General features: G+C 47.4%; 1 protein-coding gene across 1 annotated transcript in view; it reads left to right on the top strand.

Moving 5' to 3' along the window:
- The window catches only part of Gldn (gliomedin), a 43,389-nt gene that overhangs the window by 8,974 nt on the left and 14,456 nt on the right, over positions 1-19,959 (top strand). The window contains exons 2-4 of the mRNA XM_028864974.2: positions 10,947-10,998; positions 16,396-16,413; positions 16,741-16,848. Of these exons, the coding sequence (XP_028720807.1) occupies positions 10,947-10,998; positions 16,396-16,413; positions 16,741-16,848 (178 nt within the window). The remainder of the gene's footprint in view (positions 1-10,946; positions 10,999-16,395; positions 16,414-16,740; positions 16,849-19,959) is intronic.

Here is a 19,959-nt window from a genome sequence, read left to right as displayed (position 1 = left end):
TTATTATTATTATTTGAGACAGGTCTCCTGTAACAACTCGGGTTTCCAACCCAACCTTGAGCTTCGTGATCCACCTGCTTCTGCCTCTGAAGGGCCGGTGTCACTGGCATGTGTCACCATACCTGGCTGAAAATAATTGGCTCTGTATTAAATGTGTGTAGATTTTTTCCCTTGTCACTAGTCACCTAGACGTGGTTTCAAGTATATAGAAGGTTATGCACATCTTAGATGCAAATTGTGTGCCACAAGAAACTTGGGCATCTGTGGATTTGGTGGCAGGAGGTCTTCTGTCAGCATCTGTGGGACAGCTGTATGAAACTGTCTTGATCCTCTGAGGACACATGGAAGAAACAGTGGGTCAGGACTGGGCATCTGGAGCCATGAGAATAGGAAAATAGTGTTGACCAGATGAACGGCGGGAAGCTACGTGGATCTGTTCCCACAGAGCTATTAAAATGAAGTCAATAAAGCCTACCTCAGGTTGGCCTAATCTCTTTCCAGCCAAAGCAGCAGAGGCAGGAGGAATAAGCCTGTTGAGCCCTACAACAGGAGCAGGATGGTGCCTTCCGGATCCTCCGCTCCCGCCTTTACCCACCATTTCCCTGCTGTTCCTTAACCGTCACTGTGATCATGCTGAGAATGCATGGATTTTTGTCTTGGAACTCAAAGCCACATAAACCCCCCCAAAAAATGCTCACAGCCCCCCTGGAACCACACAGTGCACTAGGTCACAGGCTGGGGGTGCTTGATGAAGGACTCTTTCTGGGTGGGTTCTCAGCCCACAGATCCTCCCAGTGACATTGTCCCAGGATCTCTCTGTGATGGGCTTAGGCTCCCTGCTTCGACTTCAGCCCCCTGTACCTGTCCTTAATTTAAGCAGTACAGCATCTTTCTTTCACTATTAGATCCCCATCTGAATTATATGCCTGAATGGTCCCTGAAATATATAAGAGGGAACACAGTGGCCATGGGAGTCAAATGGACTCTTGGCTGGGTAGCTGGGTGACCTTGAGCATTTTTGACTTCTCCGAGACCCAGTTTCCTCCTCTGCAACGCCTGTCTTGTGGGGTTTCTAGGGATTTTGGAGATAATATAAGAAGGGTGCCTGCTGTCACAGTCAGGCCTTCAGTAAGTAGTCATTGTTGCTATTTTAAAATCCTGGGCAGGGAATGAAATCCAGTGTTAGAGCTCATGCCAAGCATATGAAAAGCCCGATGTTCAATTCAATTCCCAGGACCACAAACAAGCAAAAACGAGGCACTGTCTCAGTCTGCTGAGGCTCCTGTAACAAAATACCAGAGACTGGCCACCCTTAAGCAACAGAAACTGACTTCTCACAGCCCCAAGTCTCGAGGAAGTCTAGGTTATAGGTGAAAATGTACTCAGTGTCTGGAAGACCATTTTCCAGTTCATGGCTGACACCCTCTACAGACGGTAGAAGGAAGCAAGCGTTCTGAGGCCTCATTTTCTATCCCCGCTGGATGTGATGATGCACACCCTTAATCTCATCACTCAAGAGGCAGAACTCTGAGAGTTCGAGATCAGTCTGGTCTACATAGAGAACTCTAAGACAGCCAGGGCTACATAGTGAGATGCTTTCTGAAACAAAACAAAACGCTGTTTTATTTGCAGAAGACGTCAAGCTCACTCCTGAAGACTTGGCTTTGGTGTTCCCACTGCATTCCTTCCTGTCCAGCATGTCCACGGCACCCACCACTCCTATCACTTCCCAATGCTACCACGATGCTTCAACATAATAACTGGGTGGCAGGAGACTGAAAATTAGCCATTGTGTTGTGTAATTGTGAGCCCTCTTGCCCCAAGCTCTGGGTTTACTGTTTGCTCCCAAATTCCTTCAGCATTCCAGATATCTGTACTCTGCGGTATTTTTAGCAGCTGCTACTTGGGGAAACTGTGTGACCTCTAGAAGCTTAGATTGCCATCAAAATGACCTAACTCTTCATGTCAGTGGAACATCACAGGCCCAGGGGTATAACTAAACAGTAGAGTGTTGGCCTAGCAGGCACAAGGCCCAGGGTCCATCCTCAGCACCACCAAAAATAAGCAAGGAAACAAATCATAATTAACTAGACTTCATCAAGGTGCAGGACTTCCTGGCTCCCCACCCTTCTGTATGCCACAGTGACAGGTGGGACACCTCTGAAAGCCCTGTTAACTTCTGCTGATTCCCGTTAGTGGCGTTCAAAACAAACAAACAAACAAACAAAATGTCATGCTTTCCTGAAGAGAAGACAGAGCAAAAAGTACTTCTGAAAAAGGAGCACAACTTTCTTGAGGGTCTTGTGTGCCCCAGGATACAATTGGCTACCAAGGTGGGAGTCGCCAGAACAAGTCGTTGAAAGAACACACTTATGGGGTTAAAAACATGTTTTTTGAAGTCTAAGACATATTTTCCTTCTGCATTCTTCATGCCTCGCCCCACCCCCATCACCATCCAAAAAGAATCGCTGGCTAAATCTAGTTGACATTCAAGCTTAATTTACATGCATTTTATCGGCAGACTAAAGGTCACTTGTGTGACACAATCTGAAGCTTTTAGGTTGCGATTCTTCCACAAAAAGAGCATTTTTTTTCTCAAGCTCATTAGTTGCTTTTATGTAGATCTTTGAGTTTTAACAGCTCGCTGTCTTAAATAGATATAATTTGCTTCTAGTTTAACTAAAGTTCAGGACACAATTTCCCTTACTGAAAGGTAGAGTTAAAACAAAAAGACCAGCTGAAGAACATTCAAAATGCAATTTGTGAAGTTTGTTCCAAATGCAATACAGTAATCTCTTCATTTGCCACTCAGAAAGTTCCGTGTGTTTGCAGAACTTCTGAGAACTTTGGGAGCTCTTCCTCGACTCTAGCTAAGAACTGTAGAGGCCTAGGAGTCAGTTGTGAGTGACTGTGCCCAAGGGATCATGCTGAGCAGGGGCTACAAAACACTCAACACTCTACCATTTGTTGGTTGGTTGGTTGGTTTTCAGTAACTCGGCAGGTGATGGGTGCCATCTAGAATCTCACTCATTAGAAGGGGAAAGAATACCCTCTCCCTTTTGAGGACATTGAGACCTCTGAAAGGAAATCTTTTATAGTTGTGTGATGAGAATGGGGACCACCAGGAAGAGAGGGGCTCAGAGGTTGGGCATGTAGCTAGGAACAGAATAATCATTAGTGTGTGCAGAGCCCTGAGTTTATTCCCTAATACTGAATGAAATCACTGCTGTCATGGAAGGGCAGTTTTATAAACCCGGTCAAGCCAGAGGGCAAAGTGTTCCAAGTGCAAATAGTGACTTGAGTGTCTGGCTGGAACAGCAATTGTGCAAGAGACAAGGAGACCAACCGGACCTTCCTAAATTGGAGACTGTCAGCTGGAGAAAGGGAATCAAGGTCAGCCCGCTAGGTGAGAGGAAACTTGGAATTTCCACTTTTAAGAAGTTGAGAATGGGTTTGGGGATTTAGCTCAGTGGTAGAGCGCTTGCCTAGCAAGCACAAGGCCCTTGGTTCGATCCTCAGCTCAAAAAATAAAAGTCGAGAATGGAGCCGTTGAGCAATTGGGAGCCACGGTAGCCCCTTTATGGAAGGAAGCCATAAGGAAGATGCCTTCCCAGAAAGAGAGATGCTCTGGCATGAGATGTGTGAATGAGCGCAAACCAAGAAGAAGGCTAGTGAGTTCTTACATTGATTTAGGCAAGAAAAGACTCACGTGTGGTCAGGATGGTGGCATTAGAGTGGAGAGGAAAATCTGAGGCATTCTATAAATATTAAGAGAGAAGAGTGTACTGAGCTTTGTGCCTGATGACACAGAAGGAAGAGGAGTCACTGCTCCAGATCTGGTTAGGGGTCGGCAGGCGCCAAAGACAAATGAAGACGTGCAGAGGCGTGCCTCGCTCGGGAGTGGGAGGACACTGGCTGTGCTTGCAGACTGAATGTGACCTGACAGAAAGGGAAAGGTGCACAAGAAAATATTCAGGGAAAGGAGAACTCTTGTCCTTTCCACGGGAAAGGTCTTTACAGATCCAAAAATTATCTCAGTGGAAGTGGACTTGATTGGCATGCATATGCCCCAGGTTCAATCCCCAGCACACACCACACAAAAGTCTAAACATTAAAAGACAGACTTCCGTGTGACCCAGACCTTCATCTCCACTAAGAACACAAGCACTGGGATTGTGTTAGCCCTGATGACCTGGTTCAGTGAGGGACCTTCAGCAGGTCGTTCGGCCTCTGAAATATCTAACCCAAGAGTTAACGGAAGGATTCAATTCTATATATAATCCATGCAAGGACCAGAGGTGTCCCTGGGGCTCACTATATGCCCACTCCTTTTTTTAATTTTGTCTCCTTAAAAGGAAAATAAGTTTAGTTCCAGTTCTCTCTTCTTCAATGTTCTGCCTTTAAGTTTACGTTTCTGTCTTACGTTGTTTTTCTCAATAGTTCCTTCTCCTTCATTTTACAAAATCGCTTTGAGTAAGAATTCTATATCGAGATTTGTGTGGTGTGTGTGTGTGTGTGTGTGTGTGTGTGTGTGTGTGTGTGTGTGTGCTTGGTGGCAGGGTGCTTGTGAAGCAAGCATCCCCTGGACAGTTGCACCAACAACAAACCAGACCTGAACACAAGAAAAGGGTTTTCTTTCTGTCCTCTAGCCATGGGACCCCACTGGACCCTCACACGCATTTTCCGATGAGAAGTAGGTTGCTATCTCCAGCTTGCTCCTCCGGATGAAATGTGTCCTTTCCCTCCACCTTGCTTTAAGAGTTCATCGAATGTTTTAAGGAATTTTATCATGGCTCACTTTGGTGTTCTCTTCACGATTTTTGCGTTTGGTGTTTATTAATCATGTTGGATGTACAGATTTACAGTTTACATTTGTTTTGGGATTTTTTTTTTTTGCCATTTCTACTTGAATTATTATTTTTTCTTCCATCCATGCCAGCAAAGGCCCCTAATTCTTGAGCTTCTTGATGGCTCACACTCAGTGACCCTCGGGATTTTTAGGTGTGGGGAGAGACTGTGTTGTCATAGAACTTGTGCTTGAATCAGGCCTTGCACACACCAGGCAGATGTTCCACCACTGAGATGTTGAACATATGGAATGCAATTAAAATAACTACTTTACTGTCTTCCTATACTAGCTTCCCTTTTGCGTCACTTTTGGCTAGAGAAGCCTTCTTTCAGAGGCAGCTTCTAACGGTTTCCAAATTCTCCTGCTTCAGAGTACTCAAGCAGGCATGGTGGACACAGGACCCAGAGACTGAGACAGGAAGATTGTGAACTCAAGACCAGCCTGGGTACTAGACCAAGACCCTGCCATTCATAAAGAAATAACGTTCTCAATGTTGGTAAAAGACCATGCTTTAGGGTGTGGCTTTTTGAGCCCCAGTAACACCAATGTCACTGCCAGTTAGGAAAGCATGGTATAAGTGGTTGAGGAACATGTTCCTTCCCCACTTGAGTAAGTATTTCCCGAATTCCCAGTACGAACACACTGCTATTCCAGTGCTGGTCATGTGGACACCGGCGGATTGGACAAGCAGTCTCTAACAGTGAGAGCCTGGCTGAGGAGCTGAGTACCGGTGATGAAGTGAGCTAATAGCTAGCTACAGAATTGCTGCTAGATCAGAAGGAGGAGGATTCATCTGGACTCAGTCCCAAGGAGAATGAATGACAGGAGCCATTGCCCCGGGCTTGCAGAAGGTGACTAGGAGAGGCTCACTTGAGCTGACAAACACCTAATGTCGGGCCCCCCTGACTTTCTTACAGGTCTAGGACTTAGCACCAGCTGGGACCTGGACCCCAGAGTTGCACTGTTGAGCCTCAGGCCAGCTCCATCAGATCAAATTAGAATTTTACGAACTTTCTATGAATATGAAAGACAGTTCACAAGCTAAGAGACTTTATACTAAAAAAAAAAAAATGCACGAAGTCTGTTTTACACTTCATCACAGTTTTAAAACATACAAAAGTATTTTGACTTTTTCATGTCCATCATTAGTCTGTCTCTCTCTCTCTCTCTCTCTCTCTCTCTCTCTCTCTCTCTCTCTCTCTCTCTCTCTCTTTCTCTTTGTCGTGTGTGTGTGTGTGTGTGTGTGTGTGTGTGTGTGTGTGTGTGTGTGTGTGCCCGCCCCACCCCCTAAGCTGTCCTGGAACTCAGCTTGTGATCCTCTTTCCTCGGCCTCCCACATGCTGGAATTACAGGTGTGTTCCTCCACACAGAACCACATACTCTCTTGGAAAGCAAGGGGCTCTTTAGGCTGACTTATCTACAGCTGCTTTCAGCTGCTTCGTTTAACCTCATCGACTCTGCTGTGGAGGACTTTGTATTTCTGTTTAAGGCTAGGTTTGGAGAGGAAGGCCTGAGTTTCCGTTAGGTGGCTGCAGGTGGCTGGCCTGGAGTATCTTTAAAAAATTTTTTAAAAGAAAGACAAGCTGCATGTTCCCATTGGGATTGCAAATTTTCTTCACACAGTGGCCACATGGAAGAGCCTGCCCTTCTTGGCTGAATCCAGAAAATCTGACCACAACTTCAGACTTCTAGGTAGTCTTTCAACATCTGTGCTTTGAACCTCCAGTAAGAAACACTGTGTTCACGTAGCCTTTTGTCTCCAGCTCCAGGAGTCTGAGTTAATGGCAGGCTACGCATTTGATGCTGGAAGCTTTTCTAGTGGGGTCATTTACGTGCTCATAATAGCAATTGATGCCATTAATTAGGGACAGTCATAAAGAGTGTCCATTGTCTAAGAAGCGTAGGACTAAGTTATGTTTATTGACTTTTTATTTTGGGATTGGAACAGAATCTAATGTAGTCCAAGGTGTTGGGATTAGGGACCTGCTCCAGTCTGGTTTTGTACAGTTCTGGGCATGGAAGCCAGGGCTCCTGCATGGTGGGCAAGTGCTCTACCAGGTGAGCTGCATCTCCAACCCCACAACTGGCATTTGAACAATATTCCACTGAGTAAAGAGAAGGCATGCATGGGAGAACTTCAGAGATACCCTGATGGGGCCCATTGCCATGCTGCATGGCTTGGGTTGCTCTTTGCTTTTCTTACTTAACAGTGTGCCAAAGCTATGTTTCCAGAAAGTATATATTCCAGAAATATTCCAGATCCACCACATTGCTCTTTAATATAACAGGTCTCACATTGATGACCTGTCTTATTAAAGTTGTTTGCCTCATCTTACTACAAAACCAAGTTTCAACGAGCATTACAATCTGGAAATCCTTGTACACTTTCCTGCCCGGAGCACGTGATGACTAACTTCATTTATAAGTAGCACTGGGTAATAGTAAGTGCTACCAAGATAAAACAAAAGCCAGGTAAGGCCACAGGAGTGGGTCCTTTCACCTAGGAGTTAGGACAAGGCTGACAGAGCCTTCAGTGGGGCCAACCAAAAGTTGTGGTAAGACAGTATGACTGGCCCAGAGCAATGAGGAGTGTGACAGAGATGGGCAGGAGGGCCGGGGATGTACTGTAGATAGAGGCTGCCTACATCCCCAGGAAGTGCCTTCCAAGACCTCTTCTATTTCGACACCCTCAAGTCCCAGATCAAAACCCAAGAAGCCCTCCATATCAGTGTGACTTTTTAATTTGACAATCTAGGTTTTGTGACTTTTGATTCTTAATTTTTAAAAATCTTCACCCAAATTCCTAATCATGGTGACAGGGTGGGGGGAAATCACTCCTGGCTTCATGGCCACACATTGTCGTGAAGAATGTTTCACTTCAATACAGTCTTATGGAGCCTACGTTTATTAAGAGAATATTTCTGAGAAGTTCCTATGAAACACATAAAGTGACACTCAGCGTATAAACGAAGCTAACAGGTCAGGAAATGAAAACTCCCTCCCCGCGGTTCCTAGCTGTGCCTGTCCCAGACCGGTAATGAGGAGCAGGAAGAAAGACTCATTTTCCCTATTGATGCTAGGTCTCGCAAACCACCGCCTCTGCTGTGATCCCCCAGGCAACAAATGAACCATTGTAGTCTTCTCTGGACCTCTCAATGGGCAATTAGATGTTTTTTAAAGACAATAAATTTTGTCATGGTGTAACTGATTACATTCATTTACGAAAATAACTAAAGTGCAGTGAATCCATTTTTTTTTTGCAGGGTGGGGGGTGGGGGTCTGGTCATGTTAAGATAATTATCAAAGCCGTACTAGAGTACAGTGGGCCTGCAGTGGAGCCTCATTTCCCCGAGCAGGCTGTGTGCCCTTGAACAGACCGTGGCACTGTTAGACACAAACATGGCCCAATATGAGTCCGTTCAGAGAGTTGTTGGGTGGAGGAGGTACCTGAGGCATTTACCAGGTATTGGTTAGTTTCCAGATCTTAACCTAGGGTGGAACATGTCGCGCGCGCACGCGCACACACACACACACACACACACACACACACACACACACACACCAGCAGCCACAGGGGATACATTCTAGGACCCCTCTTAGATATCAAATTCCTAGGGTGCTCAAATCCCTTATATAAAATCATGTAGTGTTTTAATGTAACCTAGGCACATCTTGCCTACTTTAAATCACCTCTAGATTGCTTATAATACCCGACACAGTATAAGTGCTGTGCACACAGTCGTAGTGAGCTATTCAGAGAATGACAAGAAGATAGCACATGCTCCCTACAAATGTGACTCTTTTCAGCCTGTGGTTGGCTAAATTTATGGGTGCAGAATCTCAGATATGGAAGACCCACCCACTACTTGTATTTCTTGCACAGTTAAGTTTTTCTACATTTGTGTAGATGTGTGGTGTACATTCAGTAGCTCGCAAACCTCTTTCTACAGCAATCAACCACTGTTGTGGGCACACACACTCAGGATGAGTTTCCCTCTGGCTCCCCTAACGAAAGGACCTGTCCCACATGAGAAACTAAGTCACCTTTTCTTCAAGGCCTTTTTGTTTCATTTTGTTTTGTTTTTCCAGACGGGGTTTCTTTGTGTAGCCCTGGCTGTCCTAGAACTCACTCTGTGAGTCAGGCTGGCCTCGAACTCACAGAGATCCCTTTACCTGTGCCTCCCGAGTACTGGGATTGAAGGCATGGGCCACCACCACCTGGCTAACATAATCTTTTTGTAAGGGTTTTTTTTTTAACTTTAATTATGTGTATCTGTATGTGTCTGTGTGCATATGTGCACCTGAGTTCAGATGCCTGCAGAGGCAAAAGAGGATTTTGGATGCGCAGGAGCTGGACTGCAGGCAATTGCAAGCCGCTGGACATGGGTGTGGGGGACTGAACTCCAGTCCTTGCAAGGACATTTGACCATCGAGCCTTCTCTCCAACCCAAAACATTATCTTTTTTTAAAAAAGCAATTCTAATGAAAGAGCAATCAGCTAAAAAAAAAAATTAAATGACATATTAAACTTAATGCAGATTCTTCCACCCTGGTCCTTCAACTCCATCTTGTGTGAATTTTGATGTTGTTGTTCCGTGTCCAGACATGTTCTAGAAAAACGAAAGGAGTATATCTTAAACTCATCAGTGGAGAATTATACAAAAGCTTTTGCCTGTGCGCCACTGTTCTAATGCCAACCAGTACCCTGCGTTTTATCATTTACGCTTCAACATATCAACCTGTGGATCTGAGGTCATCGGATGTGGTTCTGGTGAGCAGTGCAGAAGGACAGGCGAGCAGTGCGTGGAGGGGCAGACAACCAGCTCACCCCCTGTGGTAGTGATTGTGACATGACAGGCAGTGGTCTGGTGGTCTGAGGAACACAGCCAACCAGGAGCGAGTATTTCCATGTGCCAGGGACTGAGTTAGCTCAACCCTCAAGGCGGGTTATTTTGTGGATTACTAGCTTGTTGAAAGGCTAAACCTCATCAGTGCTTGCTGACCTGGTCACCTGACCACTAAGCCCACATGTCAACCCTTTCAGACGTTGGAGTCTGATCGTTACCATAGTGAAGACTCGCTGAAGGAAATCCAGGGAATTCTCTAGATAAGCACTCATATCAGATATACAGGGGTCTTTGAAAAATGTTTCTTAGCAGTGTGCTGCTATACTAAAAACTGACTGTAGGGTTTCACACACCCTGGGCAAGTACTCTACCACTGGGCTGTATCCCTCGCGCTATAACTTTAGATACAGGGACTCATATGTTGACCAAACTGGCCTTGAACTCACTCTGTAGCCCAAACAAAGCCATGAATTTGTCAGCCTCTTGCCTCAGCTTCTGGAATAGCTGGGATTGATGGCCTGTACCACCATGCCTGCTCTTCAGTTTTTTGTTTTTTCATTTGTTTGTTCTTGACAGTATAATATAATTACATAATTTCTCCCTTCCATTTCCTCATCCTAAGCCTCCCATCAACCCCTCTTGCTCTCTTTCAAATTCATGGCTTTTCTTTTCATCAATTGTTGTTACACACCTATATATATATGCGTGTGTATATATATATATATATATATATATATATATATATATATATCCTTTTTTTAAAAATAATTTATTTATTAGAATGTTTTTGTATATTGGTGTTTTGTCTGCATGTATGTCTGTGTGAGGGTGTCAGATCCCCTGGAACCAGAGTTACAGACAGTTGTGAGCTGCCATGTGGGTGCTGGGAATTGAACCCGGGTCCTCTGGAAGAGCAGCCAGTGCTCTTCACCCCTGCGCCATCTCTCCAGCCCCTGCATATATAGTCTTAAATACATAAATACACCCTGCTCAGTCTGTATACCGTTACTTGCATGCATGTTTCTAGGGCTGACCATTTGGAATTGGCTAACCAGCTGGTGCGCTCTTCCCTGGGAAAGACTAGTTCTCCGCTCCCAGCGTTCCTTAGTTAACTGTTTCCCTCAGACATGTGGATACTGGCCTGAATTTACGTGGTGGGTTTTCCTAGCTGCTTTCTGCTTGTCTGAATGGAAGACATCTTCCAAGCGAGCTGCCTGCTGCTTGCTAATGGTCACCTTGTGTCTTCTCAGATCCGAGTGATGGTGGACCTGTGCAACAGCACCAAGGGCATCTGCCTCACAGGTAGGTCTGAGTGCAGCAAACACCCACAGGGGGCTAGCCGAAGAGCCAGGGGCAGAGAGCACACCTCAGGGTGCCGTGTTACAAAAACGCAGCCTCTTTCTTTCACAGATGTTCTTAATGGGAATCAAACCAACTGTAATCTGATTATGACAGTGTTATTTTCTGGTATTGTCACAGAAATGTGGCCATGGAAAATAACTGGGACTTGAGTAATTAGAAATGTCTGTGACCCTAAACTAGGGCCAAGCATGTTTTCTTCATTCCCGCCAGTGTTAAAGGGGAAAATCAAGAGGTGGAAAGAACGCCCTGCGTACGTGATAGAGTTCTCTTCCGTGAGACGCGCCATGCTGTGTCAGATGTAACTGGGTCCCTACACCAGATGTGCAGCATGAGCAGACGGCTCTGAGCAAATCTGCTGGGCAGTCATGAAGAACTGATCTTCCGTTTTTACTCATTATCTTTGTGTCTGCGCATGATGTGGAGGAGGGGCATGTGCAGGCCATGACGTGCGTGTCGGTGGCCAGAGGACCACTGTACGGAGTTGGCTTTCTCCTTCCACCTTTACGGGGGTCCTGAGGGTCAAACTCGGGGTGCCAGGCTTTCACAGCAGGCACACTGTCGGCGGAGCCGCTTTTTGAAGCATGTCTTGGCTGCATTCCATGTGCTAGGTAGGCTTAGAGGCTGACCGTCTGCCTTATCCCCACTTCTCAATGGCTCAGGACACGTGGAAAAGGACTAGCCAGGAGATGTATCAAATCTTGGGTCCAGGAATGGCTGATGGAAGGATCTAAGTGTGTTTTGTTTGGGGTTTTGTTTGGGGGGCGGGGAGGCTTGGTTGAGTTTGTTTTTAAGATAGGATCTTACTGTGTAGACCAGTCTAGCCTCAAACACGTGACAATCTTCCTTTCCCAGCCTCCAGGGTACTGGGGTTACAGATGCACACATGCCCAGCAGCGGTGCGGTTCTCTGTATGTGAGCCTGACAGAAGCCGCCTCTCACCTTAATGCCAGGCCCGACGACAGTGAGGGCAAAGGAGAACGAGGTTCAAAGCGGTCACCCTCAGTGTCCCCTAAGCCAAGGGACACTCTGACCTGTCCTATAGAGAGAGCCGTGCTCTAGATCGTCTGTTCCCTGCCTCTCCAGAGAAGGGTAGCATTCTGAGGAGAAAGGAAATTATGTTTCCATTAAAACAGAACAAATGGAGTGACTCTAAATGATGTTGTGGACTTACGCTGAGGTTTATTGCTAGGACTCGGAGGTTGCTGTCTCTAGGTGCTGGTGGGAATAGTCAGCACCTCGCAGGGTGTGGAGGATACAGTCAACACCGGGGTGGCAGGAACCCGGCCAACTTCTACAGCGTTTGCCTCAGTTTCTCTCCTCACTCGGAAGTTAGTTTGTCAAAAGGATGAACTTGTGGCTTCCGTGAGCGAGCAAATAAAAGGTGGGGCCTCGAGCCAAGGCTATTTCTCCTTCCCTTGTTTGGGCCTCAGAGAGACCAACTCTAAGCCTGTGGCTTCTTGAGAAATGCTAATTGAATTGCATAAGTGGTGTTCGGCCCTCACAGACAATGAAATGTCTTCAGTAAGCCCGGTCCTTTGTCCTGAAACTCTAGTGGTATAAGTGCCTTCCTTCCATCCGTGGAGGTCCCTCTTCAGAGCTCCCACGTGTGACGGTAATGAATGCTACAGAAATGCTCAGAGGAGGGAGTGACAGGCACAAAAGCCTGTGGAGAGGCACAGAAAAAGCCTCTTTCTGATTTTTACGGAGACCTGAGAGCCAGGCTCACAGTGAAAGCGCAGGATGGAGCTATTGAGACCACTTAGAGGGGAGCGGCGCCTTGGAGCTGGAATGGTGGAAACGGCTTGAGTAGGTAATTCTTTCTCACCTCAGAACACGCTTTCAAAAGCTAGCACTTTCTCCCTTCATGTCAGCTTGAAATTGGGTCTCTTTTTACCCAGAAGCTCTTCAATTAAAAACTTAAGTCTGAAAAGCGTTAAGTTGCTAAAGTAAGTGGGTGCTTTGGGACAGACCGTACTGTCTCTGTTGGGGGAGGGGACTGAAGGGTGAACAGGACCCAGGACTGAAGGGGCAACTTTGGTAGCAGGCAGAGAGCCTCGGCCCACAGACTAGCATGGATTCTGGGCAGGAGAGTGATGTAGGCAGAGCTGGTCTTGGGCCCCGGAGAAAGGCCTAGTTTTTCAGTAGGTTCATCTTTTTTTAAACTTTCTTAAAAGTGTATGGAAGCTAAGGAGTAACTCCACAGATAGAAAAGCTGTACCCAGGGAGCGCTTGCTGGAGAGGAGAGAAAGCCAGGGCGTCAGACTCCCCCCAGCTTTCCTCAGGTCTGTGGAGCTGTCTCCCCCCTTAGCGCCCTCTAAAACAGCAGACCCGGGCCTTGGGAAGTGTGGGGCCTTCCTCTGTGATCATGCTATGCTTCCGGGTGCCTCGGGTCAGGTGAACAGGGCGATCTCGGGGGGGGGGGGGGGAGCTACAGACACTCAGCGATAGTTCTCTTCCCCTGGATTTGAAATGGCCGTTGTGGATGGAGCCAGGTAGTTCAGAAGCCTGTAGTGTTATCCTTGACCAGTGCCACATCCTGAAGCTGTTCTTCCTTGTTATTACTTCCCCGTAACTGTAAAGCCTGTATGTCTTGCCTGCATTAGGATTCTTCTGTGTCTGCTGGTAGAAACCCACTACTTGAGAAATAGCACCAGCGTGGCATGTGCCAAATCATTATACAGCGAGAGGTATCTATTTGCCAATACAGGATAGATCATGCCTTGGTTAACAGACAGTACAACCTCAATGAGTAAACAACACACCAGAAGTTTTCAACTCACAAAGCCCAGTGAATCTTGGATGACCCTCCTAGGAACCCAGAGCACCATGCTGTGGCGACCTGGAACCTCTGTCATCCCAGCATAGGCCCTCAAGAAGAGGGTGCCAGGATACCTCTGAGGTCCTAGAGGCCAAGCTGGATGTGCTGTACTTCCTAACAGACGCGCCACTCTCCGGGGACCCTTTTAAGGATGTGCTGATGGTGACTATTTTTCTAGGAAACTGTCACCACTTATTAGGGGAGCTATGACCTTGCACATGCCATTCACCAGGAGTGCTTGGTGAAAAGGAAGGTTCTGGACCTCACTCTCAACTCCGAATGAATCAGACTCTCCAAGTGGCACCCAGACATTTGATTTTAAGAAGCATGGTGGGCGAGTCTCCGGATTCACACAGAACTGTAGACAAGGTGTCAGTGGGGGGTCAGGGAACTGTAATAGAAGGGCTCTATTAGAAGACGATGAAGAGCTAACAATCCTAAACACACAGCACCAGGACTCCTCACTAAAGCTCACCCCTGACATGATTGTCGGGTTCTGCTGGAAGCTGCCGACGCCCATTTGACATGCACTACATGCAGCTTACAGAGTCTCCTCCTGTCATCCCATGCCTCTGCTTGGCTCCATCCTGTAGAGAAGCTGATTGCTGACATCTTCTGCCCCGTGTTCACTGTTGGCCTTTCCAGCGCGCGTGTGTGTGTGTGTGTGTGTGTGTGTGTGTGTGTGTGTGTGTGTGTGTCCGTGTCCATATGAAGCTGAAAATTGTCCTATCAGTTTCTATGAAGAATTGCGTTGGGATTTTGAAGGGGATTGCATTAAATCTGTAGATTGCCTTTGGTGAGATGGCCATTTTCATTATATCAACCAATGCATGGGAGACATTTCCATCTTCTGGTCTCTTCTTCAATTTCTTAAAGTTTTTATTATACAAGTCTTTCACTTGCTTGGTTAGAGTTATCCCCTCAAAAAATTTTGAGGCTACTGTAAAAGGCATTGTTTCCCTGCAAATCACTGCATTTTGAAAGCTACACTCACCTCTTCTTCCAAGAGTTCTATGTCCCTAGATTCTATTCACCAGTGTTCTTGGATCCATTTATCTAAAATCCTCCCACCTCCTTCCAATTGGACATGGAGTCTTCCTCAATCCACGGAAATACTTTTTGAATTTTTAGCCTTTGTTCTGCAACTTAAAGTCAAATTTATCTACAACTTTGCCTGACTTTCACCTCAAATGTCTCTCTGTATCCCCCCACACACCATGTCCATCCCTGTTTCTCTGTGTTCCCTGTCTCTGTCCCTAACTCAGTTTTCCCCCAGCTAAGGGAGAATGTCAGCCTCAGCCCGATGTCCTGGCAGCATACCCTGCTTAGGAACCACCTCCCAGAGTCTGTGCGTCTTGTTTTGACTTCTACCTGCCCGGCCCATCCACTGCCTTGCCCAACTGCATCTCTGTCCACACAAGCGTGGCCAGTTCTTTTATTGTTTCTTCCGTCCTGAACCTTAATACCTCCCACTTCTAGACCTTGGCTTCTGTCTGGGCCTATGTATGCTGATTTCTCAGTCTCAATGTTCCTTTGGACCATAGTCCAAAGATCACCTTCTCAGGAGCTCTTCCCAGAATTCAGTGTGCCCAGAAACTTCCCCAGTAACCTGGGAGTTATTTCTTTACCGAGCTCTCATATTGCTCTGCGATTTCAAGAGGTCTCCTGTCCTCATACAGACTGTGAACATAGCCGATACCAGAACTGATATTCCTTAATGGAATCAGGTACGCATGATATATGCTTAGAAATGCTTGCCTTGTGAACAGTCAAAACCTCAGACTGGGAATCATTATGTACGCTCCAGAGAAACACATGGAATTCAGTCCTCTCATACCCCAGCCTCACTGGCTCGCCCAAGTGCTCAGTCTAGCTGACAATAAGACAGGCCTATTTCTGGAAGCAAAATCATTTGCTCAGTGTGTAAATGATTCATCCAAACCACTTAGGTCCTTGGATCATTTCACACTAAAGAAGGTATTTGTTACCTGACCTGAGCTCTCAGACTTTCTCAGGCTATTTCATGCAACAAAATCCGGGTCCATAAAGCCAGCCTGTGCTTGGGTTACTCCTCGGCGACCAGGAGGAGACAAAGTGACTCGGGGAAGCTCTTGGAAGTGTTCTAGTGATAGCCAGTGTTCTGCTCTGAAGTGACGGAACTTCCATGAGCTGACACCTGCCCTGTTCTGGGGCCGCACAGGGCCATCACGTTTCCATTGGTCCCAAAATAATTAGTTCGACCTCTTCTAAGATAATTGATATATGAATCTACAACGAAACCAGCTCAGAAATTATTCTAGGTCTATTGAAATGGAAGCAAAATGGCTTGATTAGCAAATGAGTCTTTGCTGGGTTGTTCGTAAGGCCCTTTGTGGGAAACCTAATAAGCTGTAAATAAATGGTGTGGGATTGTTTCCTTAGCAGGTACTTATAAGACATATAAGGAAAGTGGGAGTTTGTGGTTCTGGTTTCTTTCTACCTCATGTGACTTATCATCTAAATTCCTTTTTCTACTCTAGGACCACCTGGCCCACCAGGTAAGTACCCATTTTGTATTTTCCTAGTTCAAGGGGCAACTATGGGTGGCTGGAGCCCCAGGATCCAAGGACCAGAGGTGGTGGAGGGGAGGAGCGAGGCGGCATGTTACCTTTTTTTCTGTGTCCCTAATTTGAGACTCCCCTCCCCAGACCCTCCATCTGTCCTTGTTCTAGAAGCAGGTTCAGGCGGGGGGTGGGGGTGGGGGGGGTGGGAAGCAGGAAGATGTGGGAGACGCCATAGATGCTGCCTGTCTCCCTGGCTAAAGGAAATCACATCACCTGCAGTGAAGATGTCTTTAACGGTCCCTATTCTATGCTTTGGCCCAGGCCCCCCAGGAGTTGGTGGGTTACCAGGACACAATGGATCCGATGGACAGCCTGGTCTCCAGGGACCAAAGGGTGAAAAAGGAGCCAATGGGAAGAGAGGAAAAATGGGTAACTGGGCATTTCTGCCAGATAATTCCTTAGTGTCTTGTCTCTGTGGCCGCGTTCAGATGGGTAGTACTGGGAAGGACTGTGTGCCGAGGAGACGGGGCACTTCAGGGTCTGCATGGGGCACTGATGTAACTCCCACCTGGAAGTTGTTGTGTTAAGATGCCACGAAGCTTCTTTTTGGAACAAATGTTTATGTCAGAGCAAAAAGGACAGCCCCCTAGGAACTGACTTCTCTCTCTACAGCTGGAGACATATGGGAGCGGGCTGTGTCGTCACCCCCCACCCCATGCTTACAACCCCCGCCCAGTGCTCACACCCCCACCTTGTGTTCACATCCATCCCCACCCCCACCCCACCCCCGTGCTCACCCCCACCCCATGCTCACACATACCCCTTGTGCTCACATCCACCACCACCACACCACACACATACACACACACACACACACACACACACACACACACACACACACACACACACCCGTACTCACACCTCTAAGGCAGTTTCTCTGGGCTGTTGTGTGTGAGCACAGTGAAGGCCTAGAGATGCCGCCAAGGTGTCCGTTGTGTTCAGGGAGAAGTGGGGGCTGGGGTGGGGTCTGACCTGAGGCCTGGCCAGGGTGAGACAGGGTCTGGAGATCTCTCAGCACCATCATGGGGGCTGTGGAGATGGCCGAGGAAGACTCCTCGGAAGAAAGCGTGCACGTGGCCGGGTGGGAACTCGCAGACAGCAGAGGGCATTTTTTACATCAGGCAAGGCCACAAAGTGAAAAGGCAGAGAGAGGTAGAGCTTAGCCAGAGGCTGTACCAGGCCCTCTGTGTGAAGTCTCTTAGCTCCACAACCCTGGATGGGTTCTGGGCTAGCAGAGGTAGTAGTTGCTTCTTTCAAATCCGCTCCCCCTCCCAGTGCCTCTGACAGTTCCCCCTCCCAGGGCCTCTGCTATCCCCATCAGCTTTCTAAGCGAGAGCCGAGGAAAGGATGAGCCCCATTGAGCACCTCTGCCCCCCTGGCAAGCCCACCTGCTTGTGTTTCCAGGGGCAGCCACACAGATGACAATGGGCACACATCATCCAAGTCAACTCGGACCTCAGCAGGCCGGCAATTACAACTGGAATTACAGAGCAGGATAATAATTATAACCGTCAGTGCTGATCAGTATAGAATAACAATGGACCACAAGAATGTGCAGCCATTTGGTTTATCCTGGGAAGACATCAAACTTACGATCAAGGCTAGAAAATTAATATTCCAGCGGCAGGCTTGGGTGGGGAACACCATGTGGGAAGTGGATCTGAGGCAGATAGAAAGGGAGCACTTTCTGGAAGATTTGAGACAGAGCCCTGGTCTTGAGGGCATGTAATTAAGCAGTCACGTCCTCATGAAACTACAAGAAGGACAGAACATTTCATTCACTTGTGGAAAACATGCTTATGGGGCAGGTACTACTAATCTTAGACATTGGTTCAGAAGTGATGAAGCTGATTAGCCTTTGGAGAGACAAAGGGAGTCCCCTCTTCCCTCTGAAAATTCACTGAAACATGCTGACCAGGACACCTAACAGGAAAAAGGCATTAATATTACTCACATTCAGGGAGACATGGCTCGGTCCCATTCAGAAACCTGTGCACCCCCCTTTTCCTATAGATAAGGATTGTCAGTGATGACCATGGGGAACGATTGAATCTGAGGTAGAAATAAGCTCGCATTAATAATGATTCTATCTGGAGTTTGCATGAGCCCAAGGGACAGCCATGATCTTGTGAAGAAAGATTGTGAGGATAATCTTTCCTGAGACAGATAACCCATGTCAGCCCCCAGTCAGGTGGGGGAGGGCACCTATGTCTTCTCTGATGCTGTCTAGTCTTCATGCAGGTAATAGGAACTCCAGAAACCCTCTCCTTAAGTGGGGGTGGATGGAGGACCTCGATTCCAAGCCTGGGTTGAAAGCTTTGAATTCCCTTATATCAAGTCGCTCATCATGCATCATGTCATCCTGGAGGAGATGGGTCCCTGAGCCACAGCCCCTTCATGAGGCTGGCATTGTGACTGGGAGAGTTGGAAAGTCACACTCAGACTGTTCTGGAGACAGAGAGACTGAGGTTATCTGAAGAAGCAGGCCCTGTGGAAAGAGATCACCAGATGGCTGCTCAGTGCTGAGCCAGCTTGTGTTTGAGGGTCAGGGAGGCTTTGCCCAGGTCACCTGGAAGCAGATCCTGAGGTCTGCTCTCTTCAACTGTTCCTGAGCCAAAGGAGAGCTTAGGAGAAGAGGACCACAGGGCCACAGGGGAGTCCAGCAGTATCTAGGGAGCAGTGAGAAGCCCCTGAGGGGTCTCAGGGATCAGACCTACCTTTCCAAATACCATGTTGGTTGCTACCTGGAGAACACTGTGGCACCATCTCGAGAGTGGGAGGGAGCTGAGGCAGGGATAGCAGATGGAAAGGAATAATGTTTGAGCGTGACTTTAGTGATACTGATAAGGTATAAAAAGAGAGAGTGAGGAACAAAGGAGGTTCAATACTGTCCTGCCTGGCTGGAACCTGATGGGCTGCCGGTTCTGAGATGGGCAGACTGGCCTAACTCGGCTTTAGGGGAGAAGTCATGGGCACACCACGGGATGTGCTAAGCTGAGGTGCCTTGAGGTATTCAGGGGGCTTGGAGATGTAGGTGTCCAGTGGAAGGGAACCCCAAGATGCGAAGTATACCTAGAGAGTCATCCCAAGAGCCTGTGGGCAAGTACGAGGATGATCACTTAGGGAGGGAGCCTGGAGGGGAACCCTAAGAGACAGCAACATGTAGTGACCCCTAGAAAGGGGTCAGCAAAGGGATCCAAAAAGAATACTGGGAAGGTGTTAAGCAGGGGAGGCCCCTGTGGAGAAGATGGCTTCTGCAGTGTGAAGGAGAAAAGGTTGACTTCTGCCTGCAGTGTAGAGTTTTCCATGCATGGCAGCTGGCTATGTGTCACTGGACCTAAGTAAGGCAGAAGCCTCAAGGCAGAAGGGCATGGCAAGAGAACTCTCCTTACCTCATGGTGGCCAGGAAGTAGAGAGCAACACAGGAAATGGTGAGGGACAAAATGCCTGTCAAAGGTATGACCTGAGTGATCATTTGCC

Source organism: Peromyscus leucopus, chromosome 7, assembly GCF_004664715.2.
Source record: "Peromyscus leucopus breed LL Stock chromosome 7, UCI_PerLeu_2.1, whole genome shotgun sequence".
NCBI lineage: Eukaryota > Metazoa > Chordata > Mammalia > Rodentia > Cricetidae > Peromyscus > Peromyscus leucopus.
The sequence above is the reverse complement of the archived record's forward strand: the minus strand, read 5'-3'. Positions and strand labels throughout refer to the sequence as shown.